The sequence below is a fragment of the Suricata suricatta genome, chromosome 3 (genome assembly GCF_006229205.1).
Source record: "Suricata suricatta isolate VVHF042 chromosome 3, meerkat_22Aug2017_6uvM2_HiC, whole genome shotgun sequence".
Classification (NCBI taxonomy): Eukaryota; Metazoa; Chordata; class Mammalia; order Carnivora; family Herpestidae; genus Suricata; species Suricata suricatta.
The window spans coordinates 34,641,901-34,668,242 of record NC_043702.1 but is presented as its reverse complement, the minus strand read 5'-3'; the positions used below and the strand labels follow the sequence as shown (position 1 = coordinate 34,668,242).

Below are 26,342 nucleotides of genomic sequence, written 5' to 3'. Positions count from 1 at the left end.
CAATGTGAACCCAAAACCAGTACTTCAGCCTTGAGAGTAGTTATGGTGTAGAAACAATATGGCAAACAGTAGGTATGGTTCCTAGACTAGAGCAGCTCACAGATGAGAGGACAAAAGACAAGTAAACAGATAAACTACAATCAATTGTGCTAACTGCTGCTGCAAAGATAAATGCTATAGGAATACAGAGAAGAAAGCAACTACTGTTATTCCATGAACAGATGTGGGGTGACGGGAGCATACTCCCCCTAGCATAATTGTAATTGGATCTTAAGTGTTCCAGGTGGGCTGGAGAGGGAGCAAGCATTTCAGAAAGTGCACAAAGACAGAGATTCATGAAAGAATATAGTACATCTGAAGAACAACGAGAAACTCAGCTCTGAATGAGGTGGGAGATGCAAGCAGAAACAAGGTTAGAAGAGGAAGAAAAGGAAGACAAGACAGATTGTGCAGCCCCTGAATTTGGTGAATAAGAAAGCACTGTTGATCTGAGGTTGCAAAAGCAATTTGAGATAGATGAGAGCTAGATTGTAAGGATGGCGTGTGATGCAAACTTTGAAAATATTTAACAAGGAAAAAATTAAATATGGTGCTGGCCTGAGTCAGGGAGTAAGTACTGAGAATTTCTGTTTCAGTTTGGGGCAGTCTTTAGGCCAAACAGAAGGAGCCAATGGAGAGGCAGAAATCAAAGGCACAAGAACTCTGGAAACAAATGATGATGTAAGGGCCTGAAAAGGTGAGGGCCCATGGTTGAGTGAGCAAGGAGAGAACACAGCACATGGCGGGGAGAGGACCCCTCATTGAGCTGTACTTTCCCACTTACCTGTGCCGCAAACAAAGAGACGGCCTGCTTCAGACTTCATTATTTTGGCTTTTGTGACCTTCTCTGTTTGGCTCTATGGGTCTTTGTATTCCCTCCCCAGAGCTATAAGTTCCTCCAGAGTAGGGGCCAACTTTTATATATTTTTTTTGTATCTCTCTCCATACCTAAAACAATGTGGACACATCTGAGCTAGTCATATGTGCCTTTCATGGTGGAATGAGGAAGAAATCAGGGACAGAGCAAGAGACAACACTTCTTCTAACAGGGACAAGTCACAGATGAAAAATAGAAACCATATCTGCTTTATATGGTAAGAGCTGCCCCAGATGGAACTGTAAAATACATGGAGAATGTAATTGAGCTATTTATCAGGAAAAGATCATGTAATAAATTGTCACATTATAAATAATCCTGTTAGAGCTGGGGCTTGAGAGAGAATCTGCTATCTCGTACTTTCCTTGCAGTTAACTAAACACAAGTATAGTTGATAACAGAATATCTCAGTGCCATGGAATATTATGGAGTGTTGTTGTAAAAAATATTTTAAAAATCAATACATGGAATATTTTTGCTAGTTCTTTGGTTCCTCAAATGAAAAGAAATCATTTTTTTAAATGTTTATCTTTTTATAATCTGTATGTTTATCTTTATAACTTACTCAGTGTTTCATCTGAAAACAGTAGTCTAGAGCACAAATGCAATCATTTCTTAGCTTCATAGATCTGGCCTCACAGGGTTTGAAGTCAGTTTTATAGATAAGAAAACTCAGGTTCAGAGAAATAACTTCTTCGAACACATGCATGCTTAACAATGACGTCAGATTTAAAGCCTAGCTTCCCTAACTCGCTGTCCCACAGTCTCTCATTAAACAAGCCTAAAAATGAAACCAAACTCTGAAGTTATTCTCTCTGAATCGAATCAAAAGTCCATGCTGGCACAGTCAGCTTCCTGCCCCTCTGCTCTGTCTTCCCTGATTTCCCATGATAGATTCACAAACAAGCTGTGGCCAACACTGCTACTTATCTACCCAATACCCACTCTCCCCTTCTTAGTTCCTAAAGAATCCTTTTTTTTTTTTTCCTGAGCTGCACTGTTTCAAATAAAAAACTTGATTGCCCAGGCTCCTCAACACCTGAAACTGAGCTAAATGACAAAGTCCCAGGAGAAGACCTTCCTTTCGGAATAATAAAGACAGAGCTTCAGGAGGAAAGGCATTTCATCTGTTGCTCTTCTTCCCCACCCTCTTCCTGCCTGGAATCTCAGCTGGATGTCTGGAGGTACAGCAACCAATTTGCAACTACAGGAAAAGAGCCAGAGCCCATGTCCCCAGCAGCCCTGGGAAAACTGTATTAGCCTGGATTGGTCACCCACGTGAGACCAATAAAACACCTATTTGGTTAAGCTACTGTTGAAGAGTTTCTGCCACATGTAGTCACTTGCAATATTAACAGATTAATACCTAAATGAACATCTTCCTGTGCACTGACATATCCATAGCCTGACATAAGGGGAAAGTCTTAAACAGGAGACCTCTAACTAAAACATGAACTCTTTAGCCTGACACCCAAGGCTCTTTACCCTAGAACCTTGACTACTGATACCTCCTAAACATACCCTTAATACACCATCCAAACAGAACTCCCTGCGGACTATCTCACCTCATCTCTGCCCATCAAAATCCTACAGACTTGTCAAGGTCCCTCTCACACGTCATCTCCCTCATCAGCCTAAATGTATCCCTCCAACCTGGTGAGATTTCTCCCTGTTTTGAACTCTCAAAACAATTATGTTTGCCCCTCTCCTATGTTACTCTTCCCAACAGCTACTGTGCTAGCATTCTCTCCTAGGCAAGAGGTAACCTAGTGGGCAGGACCTTGTCGTTCTAGGATGGAAAGATCCCCTCCCCACCTGGCACAGTGCCTGACACATAGCAGATGATTAATAATCACTTCTTAAATTGAATTAATAAACACTTCCCCCTCTCCTAATGCATCTCTGACTGATTCCGGAAAGAGTCCACGCCAACACTCTAATGACTTAGGAGGGAGCATTTGTGACAGCAGGAGTAGGCTGAGCTGCAGTCGAAACTGCTGTATTGTTTTGACACCAGTGCAAGTGATAATGGGCTGTTACTCGGTGTGTCAAAGCGCTCACTCAAGACTCCCGCGCCAGTTTCTCCTGCCTGTCACAAGCCCCCGTCTGCAAAAGCCTTTCCATGTGAAACACCATGTGGCTTCGGCTTACGAAAAGCCTCTAGCTGGTCACTCCTCTCCCCATGGATCACAAACAAAATTGAATAATTCCAGCAGGTGCAGGGCCTCAATGGCATCCGTCAACACACACCTGTCCCTCCAGAAATGATCCCTGGCAAGCATGCGAGAGAGGGGTAAAGGAGCAGGACACTGTGGCAAAGGAACCTGTCACAAGGACAGAAGAGCAATCTTCTTGTTAAGCAAAGGCTACCCCATAGCAACACTGAGGAAGCATTCAGTAAGGATTGCAAAAAGTTGGGAATAAGAAAAGGAGGAAAAAATCTAAATCTAAAGGGTGAGAGGCTGTGCAATTTGAATACAATCTAAAAAACAAAATAACTCAAATAAGAATGAGAGCCATAAAATTTACATATTCAAATACAGGACCTGGTGTGAGAAACATGTTCTTCATAGCAGAGTTATAAGTGCAGTGGCTGCACACCTGAAAGTCCCAAGAGAAAATGTTATATTCAGGAACAGAATAGTTCCGTTTGTCATCTGCCTGGCCAGGGTCTCAAATAAACAGTTGTTCAAAATAAGCTAAAACAAAGTAATGGCTACATATGTAACTAACTGCAATGGAGGCTAAATCATTAATATTATAAGTCTACATGAAAAGTTGCTAATAACTGCCCATATGAATCACTGAAAGTGCTACAAATCGTAACGTGTACTATGATTTAAACAATACTGCTTTAACAAGCATCTAATACTGATGATACACTCTGGTTAAAAAATAACTCCGTGAGCATTAATAAGATGCATATGGAAACTGAAGTTGCATTAAAACACTATAAATAAATTATTTAATTTGAAAAGAAGGTGAATACTTCATTCATAAGAAATTAGATTAAATGAGTTAATCCCTCACTCTTCCGCTGAGATTGTGCTTGCTGGGTCCCCGGAGGCCCGCTGCCTCTCTCACGCCTTCCCACAAGGGTTGGCTGTGGTCACATAAACCTTTATAATTAGCAGCTAGCTCTGTGGTACCTGCACTGTCCCTTCCTGGTCAGGTCCTTCTCCTTCCTGACACGATGCTCCACCCTAGCCTCCGTGGCCTCTCAGGGAAGCCTTCTCGCCCAGCATGGCTCTCTGCAAACTGTCCTCTGCAGGGCTGCCCCAGCCCCACCAAGCCCCTCTGCCAGCCTATAGCGCCCTTCCCCCCTCCCCACCCCTGGTCCCCACCACCACTGCAAACGGCCACAGGGTGAAGAGGTAGCTGTCATCTGCACAGGCTCAGCAGGGTTGAGTACTTGGGGAAGTTAAAAATAGAACAACTGGATCCAGAAAGGAGTGGGCACTAGGACTTGGCAACAGCTACATTATAATATTTGGCAGAAGGAACATTATATTTCTATTTTAGTGTGTTTCAGTTATTTCCATATAGGTGTGGTTCTATTATACCAAAGTGGGTTATTTTGCCTAAGATCTAGTGGATTATACTTTGTGGGAAATAGAATGAATTTTTAAAATGCACAATTTTAAAAACACTACTTTATATACAAACCTATGAATGGCTAATTATCAAATAGGAGACTATGCACTAATAATTATATTTGACTTTCAAGTACACCATGCAATTTTTGATACAGATTTACCTTCGTAATTATACTTTTCTTAGAGTATTATTAGCTTTCACTTGGTAATTCTAATATTAAAATAAACACACACCAAAACACAGTGGGACCACACATTTACTGGCTGGCAGCACAGAGGTCTTTAAATGCTGTTTTCCTGCATACTAATTTTTTTTTCTTTTTAAGAATAGAATATTGCTCAAAAAATAGAGCAGGGAAGTGGGGATAGGCAGGAATATTTTAAAAACTAAGAAAAGGGAGAGAAACAGTGAGAACGGACTGTAGAGGTGAGGGAAAGGAAGTCAACACATCAGAATAAGTGAAAACCACTGGCCTGGAGCTCGCCCCTTTCAGGTCTGGTTGCCCCGTTTACTAGCTGGTCACATTATGCTGGAACATAACTGAATGGAACACAACAGGACCTAATGTCTTTATCTAGTTGGGCTTTTCAGTCACACAAGTAGGACTATTTTTTTTAAGCCATGGTCCTTTAGTTCAGGTGAAAGAGCACCAAGGTAACGGGATTCAGCCTTGAACCTATCTCCAGGGAGAGGTTTGGGAAGGAGAATGAAAAGGAGTCCTAATGCAAAAGTAACATTACATTCAAATTTCCCAGAATACAAATACCTACTGACAGTGAGTCCTCAGGGGAAAACATTTACATTCCTTCCGCTCCACACAGTCCCAGATTTGCTTCAAGGCAGCTCACTAGTGGAACCACATCAGAAGAGAAAAGATATATGAGCAACTGTTTCGGAGGAGGAATGGAAGGGAAAATAGTCTGGTTTTCAACACAACTGTGGAAAAAATGGTGCTAAATAAAATGGCCTAACTGTAGTTAAGTTGCATTCGTACTTAGGTTCACTCGATCTTAGGAACGCCACAGAAGAAACTGAAGAGATGCAAAATATTTGTCACCTGACTACAAAACCAGCTCATTAGGGGTGCCTGGGTGACTCAGTCGCTTATGCATCTGACTTCAGCTCTGGTCATGACCTTGCAGTTTGTGAGTTCAAGCCCCGCATTGGGCTTTGTGCTGACAACTCGGAGCCTGGAGCCTGCTTTGGATTCTGTGTCTTCCTCTCTCTCTGCTCCTACTCTGCTCACTCTCTGTCTCTCTCAAAAAAATAAAAATAAAAATACTAAAAACATTGAAAAAATTAAATAAATCAATAAATGAAAAACCAGCTCATTGAATTAAAAAGCCATCAGTGAAAATTTAAATTTCCATTTGCCAGTAATCATAGCTATTTCAGTTTTTAAAATGCACAATTTCAACCAGGTGATTTTGGGGAAGTTCTGTTACATTATCAGTGTATATCTTATATAATATTATATATTTTTTTATATATAACATTACATATTATATATATTAAATGCTTTGAAAAAAACTAGAAAGAAGCAACATAATACAGAACACTCTGTCCACAGTAAAGAAATCAATTCTTTCCCATGTTAGTGAAGAGCCATGGAATAGGATTTTGTTGATCCACATACATGGATATAAAGTATCTATTCTTTCTACACTCAACAAAAATCAAAAGGATAAAGAAAAAAATCAGTAATTCACACTCAGTATCTTTGAATTAAAGGCTTTTTGAATGGAAGCTACAGAAAACAAAAGAAATTAACATATCATATCTAGCTTCTGCACTGTAAAATAATAGTAACAATAATAATTATAATAGCAACTAACATGTACCCAGCCCTAATAACGCATTAAATGTATGGATTATTTCATTTAATCTTCCTAATAGCCTTACATGGGAAGTATCATTATTACTCCTATTTTACAGGTGAGGAAACTGAGGCAGAGTCATGGGAATGGAAGTGGTGGCATCCAGATGAAAAGCCCAGCAGTCAGACTCCATAACACCCAACCGCCACAGTCCTGTCTTCACAAGAACAAGATTGCATTTATTGAGAATGAGAATCACAGACCCAAGCCACTGCTACACCATGTTAGACAGCTCTCAGCTGATCCCACAGAGAAACTAAGCCACCAGGATTGACTGTCCACTGTGACCAATTCCTAACTGACTTGAAGAAAAGAAACTAGCAAATCAATGTGCTTTTAACCATGTATGTTCATTAGGTTGAAAATTAAATATTTTTTTAAAAAAAAGCTAATGTACAATTGTGAAATTTTATCAGTGAGTTTTACTTTCAAATCTTAGTCTGGTTTTACTTTACATTCTCACGATGTTGTACAATGCTATTGGTTGTTTTATATGCTTTGTGTAGTAAATTCTAACTATTTGATTTACCATTTTAGACTTTTTGTTACACATGATAGAAAATACACCTAGAAAAAAAACATGCTATAAAAATTCTTATACAAGCCCCACTAACACAGAATAACATCTCCTATGGTCTGAACTCATTGGGCTGGAATCAGATACAAAATTGACTAAGATGTGCTTTATGGGGTTCTGTTTTTATCTTTGACCCAGTGATCTGCTCCCCACTACTGCTCCTGCCCACCTCTCATCACAAATTAGGTATCATGGATCACAAAAGGGACAAGGTGAGTGATTTTGGCAGATTTTAGTGAAAAACCCATCACCGCCCAACAAAATCCAGTACCACCAGCAATCAACACATATCAATCTTTCCCACAGAGAAGATGACACTCTTATTTTTCCAGAATCCCTAGTACTACAAACAGAACTATTTTGGTTCCACATATTTCAAAGCCATTTTTTAAATTTAGGACAAACACATGACTGTGGCAGCTTGGGGACACAGGTTCTTTGAGAAGGGCTCCAAATTTTGAGTTTTAACCTTAATACCACCACAGAGACTTCCAACAACACACCCTGTTTTTAGTCCAGTGGAAGAAAAAAAAAATTCTTACTCAATCTTGCTATGAATAAATTACTCTCCAGAAGAAGTCAACACATACCTTCCAGGAAACTATTAAATGCACTTAAGAAAGAATTTTCTAAGTGTCACCCCCAGTGCCCTAAAAATGACCCATTCTCTCGGCAGGATAAAACAACTTGTTTCTGAAGAGTAAGTTAATGGTAAAGAAGGCCAATTAAAAAAATATACCTGCATTCTATGACTTTAGAAGTTCAACCTGGAATGGCTTCTCGGCCTTTTAGCTAAGATCAAGTGTGGAAGTTCAACCTGGGCTGTACTTGACATCATGTTTAAAAAAATTTTAGTGTGTGTTGTAAATCAGCTCAGGATGCCCACGTGAGGCAGCGCTGCCTGGGAACAGCGTGTCACACTGTGGCACACTCAGCGGCTCCATCCCCACAAACGGCACTTGTAATGAAAACACGGCCATATATCTTGATTTGTCAGAGAACAAATCAGTTTTATCTGTTCATTTTGTGGTTTAGTGTCATAGGTATTTTAGAAAACATAATTTATAATTCCTCATGCAATTATATATGAAATTAAATCATCTCACTTTTCCAGAAGCATCAAAATATTTCAGATTAAGTAGAATGCACTTGTAATATCTTTAAAGTCCTCATCTCCCAAGCTACTACGAGAAGAAAAAAAAAATAAGTTAAGGAAAAAGAGGGGGAAATATGTAGCATTTTAATGAGTTAATCTAGCCCTATTAAGTCAGGCCTACAGAAGCTTTGACTTCTATCCACTTCCACAAGGACGCCTAATCACTCCGTAGAGAGGCAGGGGTGTGGTGGCCAAGCCACTGCTTCAAGAAGCAGAATGCCTGGGTTTGAACATTGGAATGCTGGCTCCCTCCCTTAACTTGCTGTGTGCCCCAGGGAAACTCAACTAACCTCTCTGTGCATCAGTCTCCTGAGCTCTGAGATGGAGGTATCTGTACCTATGTCACACATGGTTTGTGAGCATTAAATGAGTTTACATGTGAAACATACTTAGAACCGTGCCTGGCACACAGTAAACTCTGCGTTTGCTAGCATTATAATTAGCAACGATAGACACTTCACTCTTTTTTTTTTTTAAGAACTAAACATCCATGAAAACACAAGACTATGTCTTACTGACTAGTACTGAGGCATTCCAATGAGAGACAAAGAAATATGTCCTATTGGTAGGTTCTTGTATGGGTGATAAATTAGTTATTTTAGTAAACTTCAAGACAATGTGGCCAAGATCCCTTATTAAGTACTAAGTGACATGTCAGTCTCCCAGAACAACACACCCCCACAAGTGTCTTAAATCCACCAATTTACAACAAAGTTGGGCCCATTTCACTCAACATGGGGTTCAAACTTATGACCCCAAGATCAAGAGTCTCAGACTCTACCAACTGAGTCAATCAGGCGCTCCCCCATTCTTTTTAATTTACCTGCTGATAGACCCAGATAAATTTATAATCTTATTATTACTCACAACATGAATCTTCCCTTAATAGTAAAAGAAAAAGCAATTGTTGATCTTTATTGCATTAATTTAAACTGCAAATGGGTACATGTAACATCCATTAGGGTTTACAAGTACAAAATACACAGCAGCATATTATATCTTAATATGTTACAAAAGCTATCTTTGACTTATGCATTTATTTTTATCATAATGAGACACTGGTTTTATAATTAAAACCCTTTCATATAATGATATTTTGGTCACATGAGTACATTTCAATAGATAATCTGAGTTACATAAATCCTCACCAATCTTTGCTACGTCTATTATAAAAACCCACCTAAATACTTAATGAACGCAAATAACTTCTCACTATCCAAGGGCCACCAACAAAAATCACATGGGAAGAGACTGATCCCTACCTCTGAGGACAGAAATCAGTGTAGGCTGACTGACTCCAGAAAAGCACAGAGAAAGGACCTGATCAGAATGGTGGATACTATTGGGAAGGGATGCTGGGCAGGTGGCCAAATACATCTGAATTCTAACTAGACTGTCTCTCACCTGCTAAGCTATAGGGAAGACTATAAAGAGAAGTTGGGTCAATCTTAGAACTATAAAAAACAGAAGGGAGAAAGAGAGCTGCTCATCTCTTTTCCATGCCCAGTGGGATCTGAGGCCCACTAGCAATGAACAACCAAAAGGGATCACAACCCACTGCTCCTGCAAGTATGGGAATATTCATGATTTGTTTGACAAATCCCCTACCTCCAATAAAGGGCTATACTAAATCCAAGCATGGGAAAAATCTTCCCTAAGAGTTTCCCCGAATGACTCTTTCATAAAATCTCCATCCTAGTGCACATAGCAAAATCCAGAGGCTAAAAAATAGACAAACTGTCATCAGTTATTAATTCCTGGGCCATGGGACATCTTTAGCACAGGACTGTCATTGTAAAACTAGTAAGTGCTCAGTAACCAACCCACACAATGCTGTGTTTTTTTAAAGAGGAGAAAAGACCAAAATATGGGTAAGAACAAGATTATTATAAACACAAAACATGAAATTAATTAACTGAAGTTTTCTGAATGACACATTGTCTTTTTACTCTTCTATGACATTAAAAACTTAACTCTACCACAAGGCAAAGGTAAAAAGAAAGCAGATCAATGTGAACTTTTTTAATAATTGGCCTTTCATCTGTAATTAACCAAATAAGAAAAAAATTTTACAATGGACAATGATATTCTCACATAAATGTGCAAATAAGTTACTCTGATTGTCCAGCACAGACTAGGCACTGTCTGTACTTAACACCTCCTAATTTACTGATTGCTTCTAAATCCTTCTAGGTAATCAAAGGAAAGCTAATGTTTTACATTTGATTTGAAAACCAAAAGCTTTACTATTTTGTAGTATTAAAAATAAGAAATATGGAAATTATACATTATAATATTCAATGAAAAGCCACAGGTGAAAATATTGCCTATATACAACCCCAACTATGCAAAAGAATGCCTTGAACTATAACTAAAGGGGAATGCCTGCAGTTAAATATTATCTACATTTATCTCCAGGAAGTTGGTCCTCGGGCAATTTATTCTTCTTTCTACTTTTTCTGCATTTTTTAGTTTTCTATAACTAACAAGCATTGGTTTACTATTAAAACAAGTTTTACTTCGTAAGTTTATAAGGAGCTTAGATACTCACAAATGGGGTCTCATAAAATAAGTTCTCATAAAATGCCATCCCAAGGCAGCAAGTTCAATTTTGTTATTTAAACTCAAAACATGCTCCCTACTCAATTTAAAAATATATATGTGCAGTTACCAATTCCAAAATGTCAATCTTTGGTTCATGCCTGTAAAATATAGTTAGTATCAGTTTGATTTGTAGACTAATGTCACAGACTAGAAATATAATGCTGCTGAACAGGATACTGGTCAAATACACATTCCCTGGAGCCAGTTTTTAGTGTCAGCCAAGCTTTTTATCTCCCAGAGGTAAATGTACCTCGAGGGTCTCCGTTTCCTCATTGGTGAAATGGAGACAATAATAATATGTACTCCATGGAGTTATTATAAGGCTTGAATGAGTGAATGCATGTGGAGCAGCCAGAACAGTTTCTGGCACATAAAAAGTACTAAATATCGGTGCTTAATGTTCATTGATGATATCAATTTTATTAAATACATTTGTAACATTCTATCATGTAAAAATGTCAGTTTCCCTCAAAAAAAATTAAACCATGGCTTAATCATAAGCCAATTCTGACTATATTACATTTATTCTATACCAAAAATAAAGCCGTCCACACAGGTAAATTTTTCAGAAAAATGAGATTTAATCTTTTAAGTGCCTGCATCATTTTATTTTTAATCCTCAAACCCCTTCCAAGATCTTTAATTTTGTTCTGGCTCAGGAGAAGCCTAAATTTGCCAAACTCTCTTACAGACAAGATGGGGAGAATAAGGTCGACATAGCGTAATATAATGTCAGATCCTACCTAACATTTTATTATATATTTATGGTTTATTTTTTATGTCCCCTACCTGAATGTGCCTTGAAGACAGGGGCATTATTTTTAGCTCTTTCTATGTCCCCAACACTTAGAACAATGTCTGACACATTTGTTAGATGAATGAATGAATAACAAAAAGCAGAGAATAAAGATGTGATTTTTAAAAGTTTCTTTGTAGCTTTCCTCTCCATAAAAATGGGAACAGTAAACTCAAACACATTTCTTCCAATGGCACCCAAAAGACTAAAGATTTTAATATAGAGCTTTTTTCCCCCCAAATAATTCTGATATATTTCTCACTGCGGAGTATCTAAAGCAGGCCCCCTTTCAGAGAAGTCTCTTCTCCACCCCATAAGAAATCACTGTATTCGTAACGATCAAACAAGACATTTCAAATTGTTATTTATTGCTGTGGCTGTGCAGCATATTCTCAAGAAGAACCACCATCTGAAGCTGGTAAAACTGCTCAGAGCTCTTGATCAAGAACAGACTGCCCTCTTAATCTGCTCCCAGGATGGTACGCCCAGGGTTTATCTAGGAGATTATTAGACTGTGTAGAGCCAAATTACTGAGGACAGAGGTTTGCCTGGGCTATGAGCTTTCCAGCTTCTCATTGTGATTTACAAAACTGACAGAAAGAATATGTCGGAAGTATTTCTCTGCCGGAAGCGAGGGAGAAGCTGAGAGGAACCTCGGGCAGTGTCTATTTGCATATAGCCTGCAGCGATCTTTTCAAACCCCAGTAACAAGCTTGTAAAACAGTAGCGCAGATTTGCTGTTCTGTCCTGGGTGGTATTTCCTCAAATCAAAACTAGGAAGACAGAGGAAAACCTCTGTGTCTTCTCTCACTGATACCCAAATAAGTATGCCAATTACCGTTTCTGAGCGAGCAAATGGCACTCGCTCTAGAGCTCACAAAGCTACCATTAAAAAAAAAAAAAAACAGTTGCAAAAAGATGGGTTTTAAATGCTCATCCCAATCATGTGAAATCTCTCTAGCACCTCGGAAATCAAACCAAGGTGCCCACAAGAGACCAAAAGACCAGCAGGATGCTTTTCATCCCTGCCTCCCACCACCACCGCTGAACTTGTCCTCTATCACACTGCAGATAAAAGGGGTCCCTGACATCTCAGGGTACCACTTTGTGCGCCAAGCGACTGCAATAAATAATAAGTAAACTGCCTGCTAACTGACAACCACGCAGATGAGCGAATATTGAGTTGAACTCTTACAATAGTCTTAAAATACAATAATATTGTATCTGAGAAAATTTGCCTATCCAAAGTACAAATGTAAAATGTACTCTAATATAAGAAGTAAAAGATCTATAATTCTGAAATTTCACAATTTTGCAAAGAATTAAGTGAAATTATAAGATGTAAATGACAAAGCTCTTATCTATTAAAGAAAAAGGGAAGCAGGAAATTTTTAAAAAGCATTTTAATATTCCAAAATGCGATATGGCCAAGAATATTTTTATTATCATGAATGTCCAAATAGGCATTACCTACAGTTGAAATACGATGATATAGCACCAAGACTGAGATTTGTATCAATAGAGAACTTTACATATAAAAGATCTACTCAAAAGGTAACAGCACTATGTATTGAAGCATTTGTAAGTGTTTCAATGAATATGCTCTTTATTAAATGAGTTTCGTGCATGGAATCTGTACTAAATCTCCTTAAAGCACAGAAGGACCTGAGAATTCAGTAAATAACTACCTTACATTTAAAAACTATATATTGGTAAAAGGCAGTTATCCTTTAGAAGGAACAGAATAAAAAATTAATCACAATATAAATTGTATCACAGCATCACCAATTTTAGGTTGTAGCTTTCCTACTCATAACTCTTCAAAGCTATTTATTTTTCATGAGATATACTTTAATTATTAAATAAAAGCTGTATATCACTGTAGGTCAACCTGTTTAACCTAGATCATTTTAGAAGAATGCCAGGACACAGAACTCAGATGATTAGCCCCCTTCAGCTCATGGGCATTAACACCTAAAGTCTAAAAAGAAGAATTTAAAACAATTTTAAAATTGCACCAAAGCTAATGGCCACTATGGCCAACTGCCCAACAAACAGCTGACTAAAAATACTGCGAAAAACTTCCCTCGTTGTCGAAGAAATAATGAGCTAGCTTTTTAAATGAATTATCTTCAGTGATAGGGTATTTTTAATAGACCTTCAGGTAGAAATTGCAAGGTCAAAGGTAAAATGAGACCAGATCTTCTTTTTTTAAATTCACTGCCCTTAACCATTTTAATCAAGTACTTCCTACTCAACTGCTGGGTGCCAGGCATGTCAAATCAGAAAGGGTCTTCATCCTCTACAAATTTACATATAGACAATAATTCCATCATCAGTTGACCTATATATTTTAAGTAATACATATCTGTGTCAATATAAATACAAAGAATACAGAGCTATAAACATATATATTGTATATTCATTCTTAAATATATATTGGACAAGGAAGTAAAATGAGCATTATTCTTTCTTTGGCATTTAAAAGTAGTGTTTCAGGTTTTGTTCTTTTTGCAGGTAAATAAGCATATATGGATATTTAATTTTATGTAGTAGAGGAGGGAAGAGGGTAGGGAGCATTCATTGTTAGAGATTTGTATGGGCACAGCCAGTGTTTTATATTTTGGCCTCGCCAGCTCTAATGAGGGCGGAGACACGGTTAACAGCACTTTGGGGTAGCTGTTTAGCTCTGTTTTGAGAGCCACAGAATTTTTTAAAAAGCAGTTTGTTTGTTAAAAGATTGCTCCAAGGCCTAAAATTTCTAAATATGCACCTTTTTTCAACATTGCCCTTATAAAGAAAAAAACTGCTAAGAGACTCCCAAACATGAGAGTTTAATTAAAGTAAGAAGAGTAGAGGAAAAAAAAAGAGCCAAAGAAAGAAACCAAGAAAAGCAAATACAAGGCAGAGATCATTTTAAACATTTTCAATAGGGAGAATGTCAAACTTTTGGAGCATAAAAAAATCTTTCAGTTCCAGACAACATATGCCTTTTAAGCATCCTCCCTCAAAAAAAAAAAAAAAAAAAAAAAAAGTGATTTTTCTCTGAATTCCATTACAAGGTTATAATTGAGTTTACTAATTGTTTATTTAAAATCATAGTATTTGCAGTCATTTATACAGTTAAGGTTTTCATTAAGTTCAGCAAAATAAAAACAATTCTGAAATGGCAAACATTAATTTTAGAAAAGAATTTTTTAAAAAAATTTAAGAGGATAAGAGAAGCCACATCAACCAAGTACAATATATAGCTGTATGGCTCCTGATTTGAATAAAAAAATTATAAAATAATTGGAAAATTTTTAAACCTTGATTGGATATTTTATGACATTAAGGAATTTTTTAAGAGTCATGCTAGTATTGTGATTATGTTTTTAAGATAGTCCTTATCTTTAAGAAATATTTAATAAAATATTTATGGATAAAATATGATGTTTAGGATGTGCCTTAAAATAATCCAGTGAGAAAGAGGTAAGATTGGGTCGGGGCAGAGATGAAACAAGACTGACCGTGAATTCCTAACTGTTAAGGCCAGATGATAAATTCATGATTATTTATTTACTACATTAATTTCTCTATTTTGTATATGCTGCATGTTCCCAGGATAAACATTTTAGAGAATTAAAAAACAGGGCATTTCAAGCACTGAACTGTCTAAAATGAAAGTATGTTATTTCTCATGTTAAAATTTACCCAAAAAGTAGCTTCTTTGTAAAGTTCTTCCCAATAGTGTGTTATAAAAAGCTAATTCCCTGGAAGGTAGACAATAATAAATGAATAATTTATAAAACAATAATAAATAAGTAAAAATAAATTAAGGCATTCCTTTAAAACATATCCTTATTGTTTTGGTTTTAAATCTTACTCTGTTTTTATCATTGTTTCTAATTCATAGAATAAAACTGTTCTCCCTGTATACAATGCCTTCAAAGATGAGGTCTGGATAAATACTGACAAAATACAGCTAAGTTTGATCAGAAGAATTTGGATCCCAGCAATCCCATAAGTATCTCTTGAATAAGTCGATCTTTGAGTCTAAACGCTATTACTGGGAGTGTTTTGGCACTGTGAGTGCAGATAAAACATCACTGCCTATGGAGTGATGACATGGAAAAATCTAGAAATGATGATGCTGATTACTAAGGAGTCAAATTATTTTTTACTTTTGATAAAAATAGTTAATTCATGAATGGGAGCCAACTTCACAATGACACAAAAGGAAAAAATTCTTCATGGATAGTTTAGTGATACTGAACCTTAAAAATACCCGTTTTCATTCAACAAACATTTACTGAATTCATGTAGACTTCACACTGTGCTATGTATCACTCTGTTTTAAGGGAACAAAATAGTTTGTAGTTCAGAGCCCAAATCTAACTATTAAAGACAGTAAACGGGCACTTTTTAGAACAGCATATATTTCTCCAGGGTAATAAATAATACCTTCAATCCATTTGTTCATTCTTCCAACACCGACTAAATGTTTCCCACACTGACTAAACGTTTCCCCCAGATGCCACCCTTGTGTTCTGAAAAAATGGACCTCTAAGAACACAAGAGTTTCATCAATAAAAAAAAGCCAACAACAGGCCTATCTTAAAAAATAGAGACAACAGGGGTGTCTCAGTGGCTCAGTCAGTTGGGCATCTGACTCTTGATTTCAGCTCACATTATGATCTCACGTTTTGTGAGACAGAGACCCTGTTAGGCAGCATGGCACCTACTTGGGGTTCTCTCTCTCCCACTCTCTCTGCCCCTCCCCTGTGAGTGTGCATGCTCTCCCTCTCTCTCAAAATAAATAAATAAACATTTTAAAATAAATAAAATAAAAAATGGAGACAATGCTGGACAGAAGTGGCAAATAAATAGCTTTCCTTTAATGAGAGAAAGCAAGGAATTTTTGGAAATTCTAACCCATATTTTCCGTTTGCTCACCTACTTCCAAAAACCAACAAGAGGAAGAATAATTCTTGAGTATTTTTCAAGATTAAAACTAACATTTAGTTATAGATTACTACTAAACTGTAAATAAATTTTATATGCATTTCAATTTTTTGAACCTCAGTATTCATTTCTGATCTCAAAGAATTTGAATTACTTAACCTACTATAGGCCTGCTATTGAGTTTTAGAAATTGGCTTCAATAAACAACAATTCTGTGAAATTTGTTTTTTCTTTTTTGTTTTTAATCAAGGCTGTCTCAGTTGCCTTAAAAAAAAACTCTATGTATAATTTATCATTATTGAAGAAATATAATCATTATCAAATAAATATAATCCTTATGTGTCTAAAAAGTCCTGCCTTTCAGGGCTCATGTCAAAGAGTAAGGAGCAAGCATATTAAGTAAGAAATGACACCTACCCCAACTCTATCACAGGACAGCCCTGTGGTTAAGAACCCTGACTCTGAAGTTAGATCACTGGGCTTCAGATCTTCCATCCACAGCCCTGTGAGCCCAGGAAAGATACTTTTCTTCGTTTGCCTGTTCCCTTATCTGTGAAATGGGGAACATACAACTGATTTCAAAAAGCTGTTGTGGATATTTAAATAAGTCACTACATGTAAATCTCTTAGAATAGTGCCTGACATATTATAACTGTCCAGTTAATATTACCTAACATTATTAAAACTGTAAGAAAGCTCCTGGTTTATATATACAACACAGGGACTCATTCATGACTTATTCTTTTTTTCATTTTAAACTGATAACAACAATAGAAATCATCCATATCACGCACAAGTTTTCACATTTACGGATACATTAGGACAAAGTGAACTCCTTACCAAACGTGAGTAAGAAGGTAGAAATAAAAGATTCCCACTTACTAAGAGCATTCCTGGAGGGGCCCTTGGGTGGCTCAGTGAATTAAGCCTCCAACTCATGATTTTTACCCAGGTCTTGGTCTCACAGTAGTGAGACTGAACCCTGCATCATGCTCCACGCTGAACCTAGAGCCTGCTTGGAATTTTCACTCTCCCTTTCACTTTGCCTCTCTTTCTCTTTCAAAACAAATGCATAAACATTTTAAAGAGAGAGAGAGAGAATTCATGGGGAAAGTAGAATTTCATTACCTTATTTAAACAAAATTTTTTTAATGTTTATTTATTCTTGAGAGAAACAGAGTGGAGCAGGGGTGGGGGGCACAGAGAAAGGGAGACACAGACTTTGAAGCAGGCTCCAGGCTCCGAGCTGTCCGCACAAAGCCTGACACAGGGCTTGAACTCACAAGTCGTGAGATTATGAGCTGAGCCAAAGTTGGACACTTAACTAACTGAACCATCTAGGCACCCCAGAATTTCATACTTTAATCCTACTATTCACACTATGATATTTTAATAGATTTCCTTTGTATTTTTTCTATGCATTTAGACTGTACTTGGCACTCTGCTTCATTCACATAACATAGCATTAAATGCATTTTTGTGTCACTTTTTAAAAATATTTTAAATGCATAAATTTAACTATTCCAACATAAGCAAGAAAAAAATGATAATACACCTTCTCTTGAAGCCATAATTTTTATATACTAAGTAAGCACCCCAGAAATAACCAGTCAGAAAAATTTTTTGGCTTATTTATTACTCAGCCTACTTGTTTTTGTCACTTAAAAAAAATTTCTCAATGTTTATTTATTTTTGAGAGAGAGATAGAGCCTGGGAGGGGCAGAGAGAGAGGGAGAGAGAAGGGGAGACAAAGAATTCAAAACAGGCTCTAGGCTCTGAACTGTCAATACAGAGTCCAATGTGGGGCTCAAACTCATGAACCGTGAGATCATGACCTGAGCCTAAGTCGGACACATAACCAACTGAGTCACCCAGGCACCCCATTGGCTACTTGTTTTTAAATAAAATTTTCTGGTCAAAAACAAATTTTACAATCTGAAAAAACAAAACCAAAGCTGGAGATAACACACTCCTGATCTCAAACTATAGTACAAAGCTATAGTAAACAACATGGTATCGGCATAAAAAGACACATAGGGGCACCTGGGTGGCTCAGTTGGTTAAGCATCCAGCTTTTGATTTCAGCTCAGGTTATGATCTCACGGTTTCATGGTTTCAAGCCCCGCATCAGACTCTGTGCACTGACCACTAGGAGTCTACTTGGGATTCTCTCTCTCTACTCCTCCCTCTCTCATTCTCTCTCATTCGCTCTCTCTCTCAAAATAAATAAACTAAAAAATTAAAAAAAAAGATATATACATCAATGGAACAGAATAGAGAGAGTAGATATAAACTCACACATATATGGTTAATTAATTTACAGTAGAAAAGCCAAAAATATACATTGGAAAAAGCAGTCTCTTCAATAAATGATGTTGGGAAAACTGGATAGCTACATGCTAAAGAATGAAACTGGACCACTAACTTGAACCATACACAAAGATTAACTCAAAATGGATTAAAGACTTGAATATAAAACTTGAAATCATAAAACACCTAGAAGAAGACATAGGCGGTAGACTCCCTGACATAGGTCTTAGAGATGATTTTTTGTATCTGGCACCAAAAGCAAAGCACCAAAAGCAAAAATAAACAAGTCAGACTACATCAAACTGATGTTTCTGCATGGCAATGGAAACCATTAACAAAATGAAAAGGCAACTCATAGAAGGATAAAAATTACTTGCAAATCATATAACTGATAAGGGGCTAATATCCAAAATATATATAGAACTCATACAATAGCAAAAAAACAAACAATCTGATTAAAAAATGGGCAGCAGATCTGAACAGACATTTTTCCAAGGGAGACATATAGATGGCCAGTGGGTACATGAAATGATGCTCAACCCCACTACTTATCAGGGAAATGCAAAACCACAGTGAGATATCACCTGACACCTGTTAGGATGGATATTATCTAACAAACAAACAAACAAACAAGAAATAACAAATGTTGGCAAGGTTGTGGAATAAAAGGAATACTCACGTACTGTTGATGGGAATGTAAATTGGTGCAGCCACTATGGAAAACAATATAGAGGTTTCCCAAAAAATTAAAAATAGAAATACCATATGATCCAGCAATTGTACTCACTTCTGGATATTATCCAAAGAAAAGAAAACACTAACTTGAAAAGATACATGCACAGTTATGTTCACTGCAGCACTATTTATAATAGTCAAGACATGGAAATAATCTAGTGTCCATCGATGAATGAATGGCTAAAGAAAATGTGGTGTACACACACACACACACACTACTGAGCCATAAAAAAGAAAGAAATCTTATCATTTGTGACAGCATGGACGGAACTTGAGGGCATTATGCTAAGTGAAGTAAGTCAAACTGAGAAAGACAAATCCCATACGATCTCACTTATAAGTGGAAACTTAAAAAACTTTTTTTAGTTTAAAAAAACCAAGCTATAGATACAGAGAACAGATAGATGGTTACCAGAGGTGGGGGTGGGGTGGGCAAAATGGGTGAGGGGAGTCAAAGAGTACAAGCTTCTAGTTCTAAAACAAGTAAGTCACGGGGATATAATGCACAGTATGGTGACTAGTTTATAATACCTTACTGCACATTTGAAAGTTGCTAAGAGAAGAAATCTTAAAACTTCTCATGATAAGGAAAAAAATTCTGTAACTCCATGTGGCAATGGATGCTGACTAGACTTCCTGGGGTAAGTACCTCACAATATACGCTAATATCAAATCATTAAGTTATATATCTGAAACTAATATATTTGTGTCAATTATGCCTCAACAAAAATATATATAAATAAAATTCTAAAAGTTACTTTAAAATGTACAGGAGGCAGAAAAGAGAAAAGATGACCACTTATAAATTCAGTCAACTGTGCACAGTGAGGAATCAAGTCATCATCACTGCCGCCTCCCCAACCTGCCATCCACGTTAGCAACTATGAAGGGCTACTTGAAAGAACTCTCTCAATGATGTGGAGAGATCCCTAGCTATTACCAAAAGCCTTATGGGGCAGAACTGAAAGAAAGAAAAGGAAAAAAAGCAAAGAATAAAAGGAATGAGTTTAATCTGGGGAGCAGTTCCTAAGTTAACACTCTCCTTCCAAAACTAGAAGACTTTTGATTCAGAGATACAGACTCATGATCCACCATAAAATGTGCCTGCTGTTGATTAGGTCTCAGGCTACGTACTCTAGGAAAAGCAAAAAACCTGCCATCTTTTGACTTTCTGCATATGCGAAATAGCAGGTGAGAGGTATCCTGCAGCTCTCATCCTTGAGAATCACAGAGAGCTAATGGTATGTGTCCTGGGAAATAAAGGGTTGGGCTCAGTTAGAAACACGGCCCATCATTTATGACAGTATCTTTTGCCCTTATCTTCTCAAGTCCCAATATATGGCTTCAAATAAAGGCTCAAGGATATGGTGGTGGTGTTGGAAATCCTGGAACTCCATTTTAGTGGAATTTCTATCATACTTTAGAAGCAAGTAACTTTCTTAATAAAGTCTCTTCAACTCACTTGGAAGGAATGCCTTCTCAAAAAAAGAAATTAACTATCCCACGGTCATGAGACCATGGGTGCATTACCTTATCATTAGGATAAGGTATCAAGCCAAAATAATGACATTGCTAATATATTTTCTCTTTTCGAGGCAATCTGAGTACTATCTAATTCAACTACTGAAACTCTTTACTGGTCATGTCAAAATAAAAAAGTATGTTTCAAGAACCTCAATTTAAAAAAAAATGTTTTTTAATGTTTTATTTATTTTTGAGCAGAGAGATTCAGAGCATGAGCAGGGAGCGGCCGAGAGAGAGGGAGACACAGAATCGGAAGCAGGCTTCAGACTCTGAGCTGTCAGCACAGAGCCCAACGCGGGGCTCAAACCCATGAACATGAGATCATGACCTGAGCCGAAGTCGGAGGCTTAACCGACTGAGCCACCCAGGCTCCCCAAGAACCTCAATTTTTAAAATAGGCTCAAGCAACCCACCCTCCTTACAATTTAGATCTGCCCAACTTTTCTAACACAGGAAGAAGAGGTTCAGAAATGTTCAATTTCTCCACTGCAAATGGATTTGCTAGGTCATCCATTGACATCCCCATCTTGAGGGAATTACCTAAACAATGAACAAACACACAAAAAAGATCAAAACAGAAAACTAGACCCACAGAAACTCAGACTTCAAATATAGGGTCATATTTTGTTCCACCTCCTTTTCTAGCTTTCTGTCACTCTGTTTGCCCACCACACAAATGACCAGAATCATGATGCGTTCCGTTTGGTCTCTAATAAACATGCAACAAACTGTATACGGTTGATGATCTGAAAATGACAACAACGATCTAATAACATTCATTTCAAAATAAACAACTGCAAGTGCTTCCATTTACCCAAAACAGAGATCAGTAGCCTAATTTAAAACTAAACAAACTGCAATTTTTACCCCCCTCTGAAATTACAGTACAAGACCTGGTGCTAAAACCTTTGTTTACCTACAAAATAAAGTATTATCTGGGATCTAGAGCACCTTCAGAATGTTGAATCAACTTTTTAAATGCATGATATTCATCTTTTTTAGTCCTAGTTTTCAAAAACTTAGGGGAAGCATATATTTGCTTTTGACATTTCTCTTGTTTAATCCTCCATTGTAGGCCATATCCCTTGCCAGGGTATCTATGTCACTTTGATGGGCAGAACTCTCAGTCCACATCACTGGATGGAACAGTGTGGCTCCCTAGTGCAAATTTCCTGAGAGCCCCTTCCCTGAGCATGTGCCAAGAATCAAATCTTGGCCACTTAGTGCTCCGTGCTCCACATGTGAGCTCACGGCGCATTGAGCAGCCGTGCTAACGGAGATGGATAGCCCTGTCAACAGGAAGCTGGCACACCAGGATGCAAGCAGTGAGACACAGTGACCTTTACATTCAGAAAAAATATCCCTAAAATGACATGAGAAGTTTGGGGCGGGGGGGATGATGGAGGGATTCCTTTATTTCATTTAGGCCAAAAGCATAAAATAAAAGCAATGGTGTCTGGTATGCAATTAGCTCAGGATGAAATCTTGAATCCCTAACACAAGAAAGTTGTCAGAGAAAGGAAATGAATCATCCTTTATGACACAGCTCTGAAAGCAGTGGACCTGACAATTCCGCTGTTAGCGCCGCACCCAACAGGCCAAGTGCTCGGTTTCGAACCGCACTTGGACTCGCAATCATCCATGGGGTACCACCTGCCCCGGGAAAACGTTCGTCACCCCTAGTTTCAGATGGGTTGTTTTCTTGGTAGAATTAAAATCTCATTTAAAGACTTAAACATTTTTTAAACAGTGATGATCTGCTTACAGAGTCAGAGTCAAGAGCTTGGATACTAAATCCACTGTCCTTGGTTGCCTTATCTGTAACTTTGTGTATATTGTTTAATCTCTCATAGTCTCCTTATCTGAATAAATTGAGGCTTTGACTGACAATTTCTAGGAATTATATGAAAAGAGGCTCATTTAAAAGAGTTGCAAAAATCTGTGGCACATACACACAAATGTTAAGTAAGAAAGAATAGTAATATAGAAAATTAATATGTAAAGCAAGACCTGGAGGTCACCTATTGCTTTTCTTTGGTTATAAGCATTATCATAAACTATAGAATTCAGTCATTTCAGCTGAAATACAATAATAACCATTCCACTGGGTCAAAAAGTTTTCTTCCATTTTTCCAGGTTTGGAGGATGTTTTTGTTGTTATTTGTTTTGTCACTTCTTTGCCATGAAAGAACAATGGGCTAGGCTTCTGAGTGAAGCAACACAAGGTCACGACGGGCTCCCCAGTGCTCTACAATACATGCAGAAATAATGATACAATTTTAATATTTAATTAAACAGATAAAGTGAATTGGTCACAAAGACACTGAAGGGTTTTTTTGTTTTGTTTGTTTTGTTTTGTTTACTGGAATGGATTACACTAAAACTACAGAGCAGTTTCCAAAGGAAAGAAAAGTATGGTAAAATGCACCCATTATTTTCTATTTAATTAAAAGCTAATTGTAAAGTGCAGAGGCTGCAGGCCCAAAGCACTAAATAGTTTAGAAAACTGAAAACTTATACATCATGTATTAAAGTTTGGAGAAGTTAGGATCAGACATCTCAGCACTCTGAGAACACCAGTTTCAGGACTCAGAGAAAATAACGGAGCTATGAATGCCAAAAAACCTACAATGGTCACATTAAAATGCAAGTTTATTTTGGTGGCTCTAGAGTTGCCAGTCAAATATTTCCCAAAGCAACCAGAAAACAAGATTCTCCAAGAGACATTCTGCTATTCACTGTTTGGAAAAGATCTTAAATCTGACCCTTCTCCTCCGTCCCTTGTTTGGAGAATTATTTCAGGAAGCACGTTCTTCCTAAATCCTGACACACAGAGGCACAGCGAGGAATGAGGAACACACATTAATACCTTGTGCCTGAGCCGCGGAGCTGTGGGAGTACCCCAGGGCCAGGAGCGCGGTCTCCACCAGCTGGCTAAAAAGCACATCTTTTCGAACCAGGACAAACTCTGCATGTTCTTCTCTGTTGTCATATTCAAGAGAGCCATCCAACTGCTCCACCACACAAAAGACAGGAATCATCAAACCTGAAGAGACAAAATTCAAGAGCAAAACACAAATATTACAAAGCAAATCTCAGTCACCATGATGAGAAGGGAAGAGGCAGTTATAAAAGTTACTCATCTGTGATCGAAACAGTTTAGATTAAACAAGCCTCTTAGTTGGATGGGGCTAATGGGAAAGCTGGGTTTTTTTTTTTTTTCCCCTTCCTTATTGCTAACAGACTACAGCAGAATTGCCCCCTGGCGATGGCAGAAGCCCTCAGATTCCAGTCATTAAAAAGTGGAGTGCACCAATGAGGTGTCCTGACCAAGACCCTACTCCAGAGCCTGCACATAGCTAAGGTGAAGGTGACCTTCTAGATCCTTCCATCCTTCATGTCTATAGTTTTATCATTAACTATCCATCAGGACTAATATTTCCAGATCAGATCTGCTTCTGTCTGGAAATATAAGAGACCTAGTAGAGAGACACATTTGATTTCAGGGTCCAAGCTACCATGTAATATGTACAAGAAAGTCAATGGGAACTTTTTTTTAAGTGTATTTATTTATTTTTGAGAGAGAGAGAGAGAGAGCACACAAGTGAGGGAGGGGCAGAGGCAGAGAGAATCCCAAGTAGGCTCTGCACTGTCAGTGCAGACCCCACATGGGGCTCAAACCCATGAACCGTGAGATCAGGATGTGAGCCGAAATCAGGAGTCAGATGCTTAACCACCAAGCCACCCAGGTGCCCATCAATAGCAACTTTTTAAAAGTCCCTTTTGTAGCTCTTACTTATCTACATCTTGGAAAATAGGTCATCAATTAGCCTGAAAATTCCCTGCTCTTGAAAATCTTAACTGACATTTAACTTATATCAAAATATGCATCCCAATGTAAAACTCTGTCTTTATAAAATTATTATTTTGCATATTAACACCAGTTACCACTCTAAAGGGAGCTATCTCTTCTTGTGTTTTCAGGAAAAAGAAGTAAACTACCCTAAAGAATAAAGCAAATTAGTCTAGTTGAAAATCTGTTGAAATCTGTTGTCACTGAAATATTTCTCTGCTTTGTATCAAAGTGTGAAAAGCTAAAAAAATGTTTAATTTGCCAAAGATTTTTTGTAAACTGGTTTTTATTTTTAAAAAAGTCATACACGCATTTAAATCTAAACATAGCCAAGGTATAAGAAGATCAAAGTTTTACCAACATACAAGTAATAAACATGGACTCTGCCCCAAATAATTCACACAAATTAGTACTTTATAGAAGATCTGTTCTTGGTCTTCTCTCTTTGTGCAAGAAAGCCAAAAGTTATGAAGGATGGGGGGCAGGCTGAGAGATGGGAGAGGCAGACAACTAGCTGGTCATTGCCGAAGGCTCTTTATAATAAAAGACCTCTGGGTAAATGAGGTATGGGGGTCCCGTCTGTGACACCAGGACTGCACAGAAGTTTTTCTAGAAGCCTCTCCCACTGCCTAGACCCTAGAAGCCTCCCGACTCATTCTGATCTGGAAAGCAGAGGGTGGGAGCAGACACTGCAAACGACCAGCTCACAGATGTAGATTTTTGTTCTAAAGATAATACAATGGTGCAACTGGTTCCCATGTGCTAATTATTATTATTAAAGATAATAAGTATAGGGTGTAATTATTAAATATAATCATTATTAACAATAATAATACTCATTAAGAACTGTTATCACTAAGGATCATGGTTATTATTATTAAGCCAGCACAACAAGCTAACAAGTCACACCAAACCATCCCTGGGACAACTACAGACTCTTCGTTTGCTCTTAGGAACAGTAAGGTAGCATTACTGTTTGTAGCACATACAGTATCCATGGTATGGGTTTATGGAAAATAGGAAACAAGCATAGAGCAAACTGATTTTTTTTAGGCAAACAAGGGAATTTAGCCTGGCCACTTGATACCTTATTAAATATTTTTTAAAACTGTGACCAGTAATGGCATGTCAAATGTTTATTTATGCCCAATTTATTCCCAAATGTATGTAACACATGAAATGAACAATATAAATTAGATTTCCTTCAAATTATCTTTGTGCTCATTCATTTATCCAATTTTTATTCCCTGAACACCTATTATGTGCCAGGCATCCCCTATGGCTTTAGGGATACAAGAAAGAACAAGTCTGACGTGGTTCCTGCCCTAAATGCTGTTGAAGGTATTGTAAAATCTTCCTAAGCAAGCATAATGGCATTTTATAGGACCTATTCATCAGAGTCCTTACCAGCAGGGAATAGCCCCCATTTAGACCTTTTAACTCTTACATACTG

The 26,342-nt window shown here is 37.6% G+C and overlaps 1 protein-coding gene across 2 annotated transcripts in view; it reads right to left on the bottom strand.

Annotated features, from left to right (window-relative positions):
* Positions 1 to 26,342, bottom strand: part of SATB2 (SATB homeobox 2) — a 190,481-nt gene that overhangs the window by 137,042 nt on the left and 27,097 nt on the right. For both annotated transcript variants that reach the window (XM_029934145.1, XM_029934144.1), the window contains exon 3: positions 23,906 to 24,082. In XM_029934145.1, coding sequence (XP_029790005.1) covers positions 23,906 to 24,077 — 172 coding nt within the window. In that variant the 5' untranslated portion in view covers positions 24,078 to 24,082. The remainder of the gene's footprint in view (positions 1 to 23,905; positions 24,083 to 26,342) is intronic.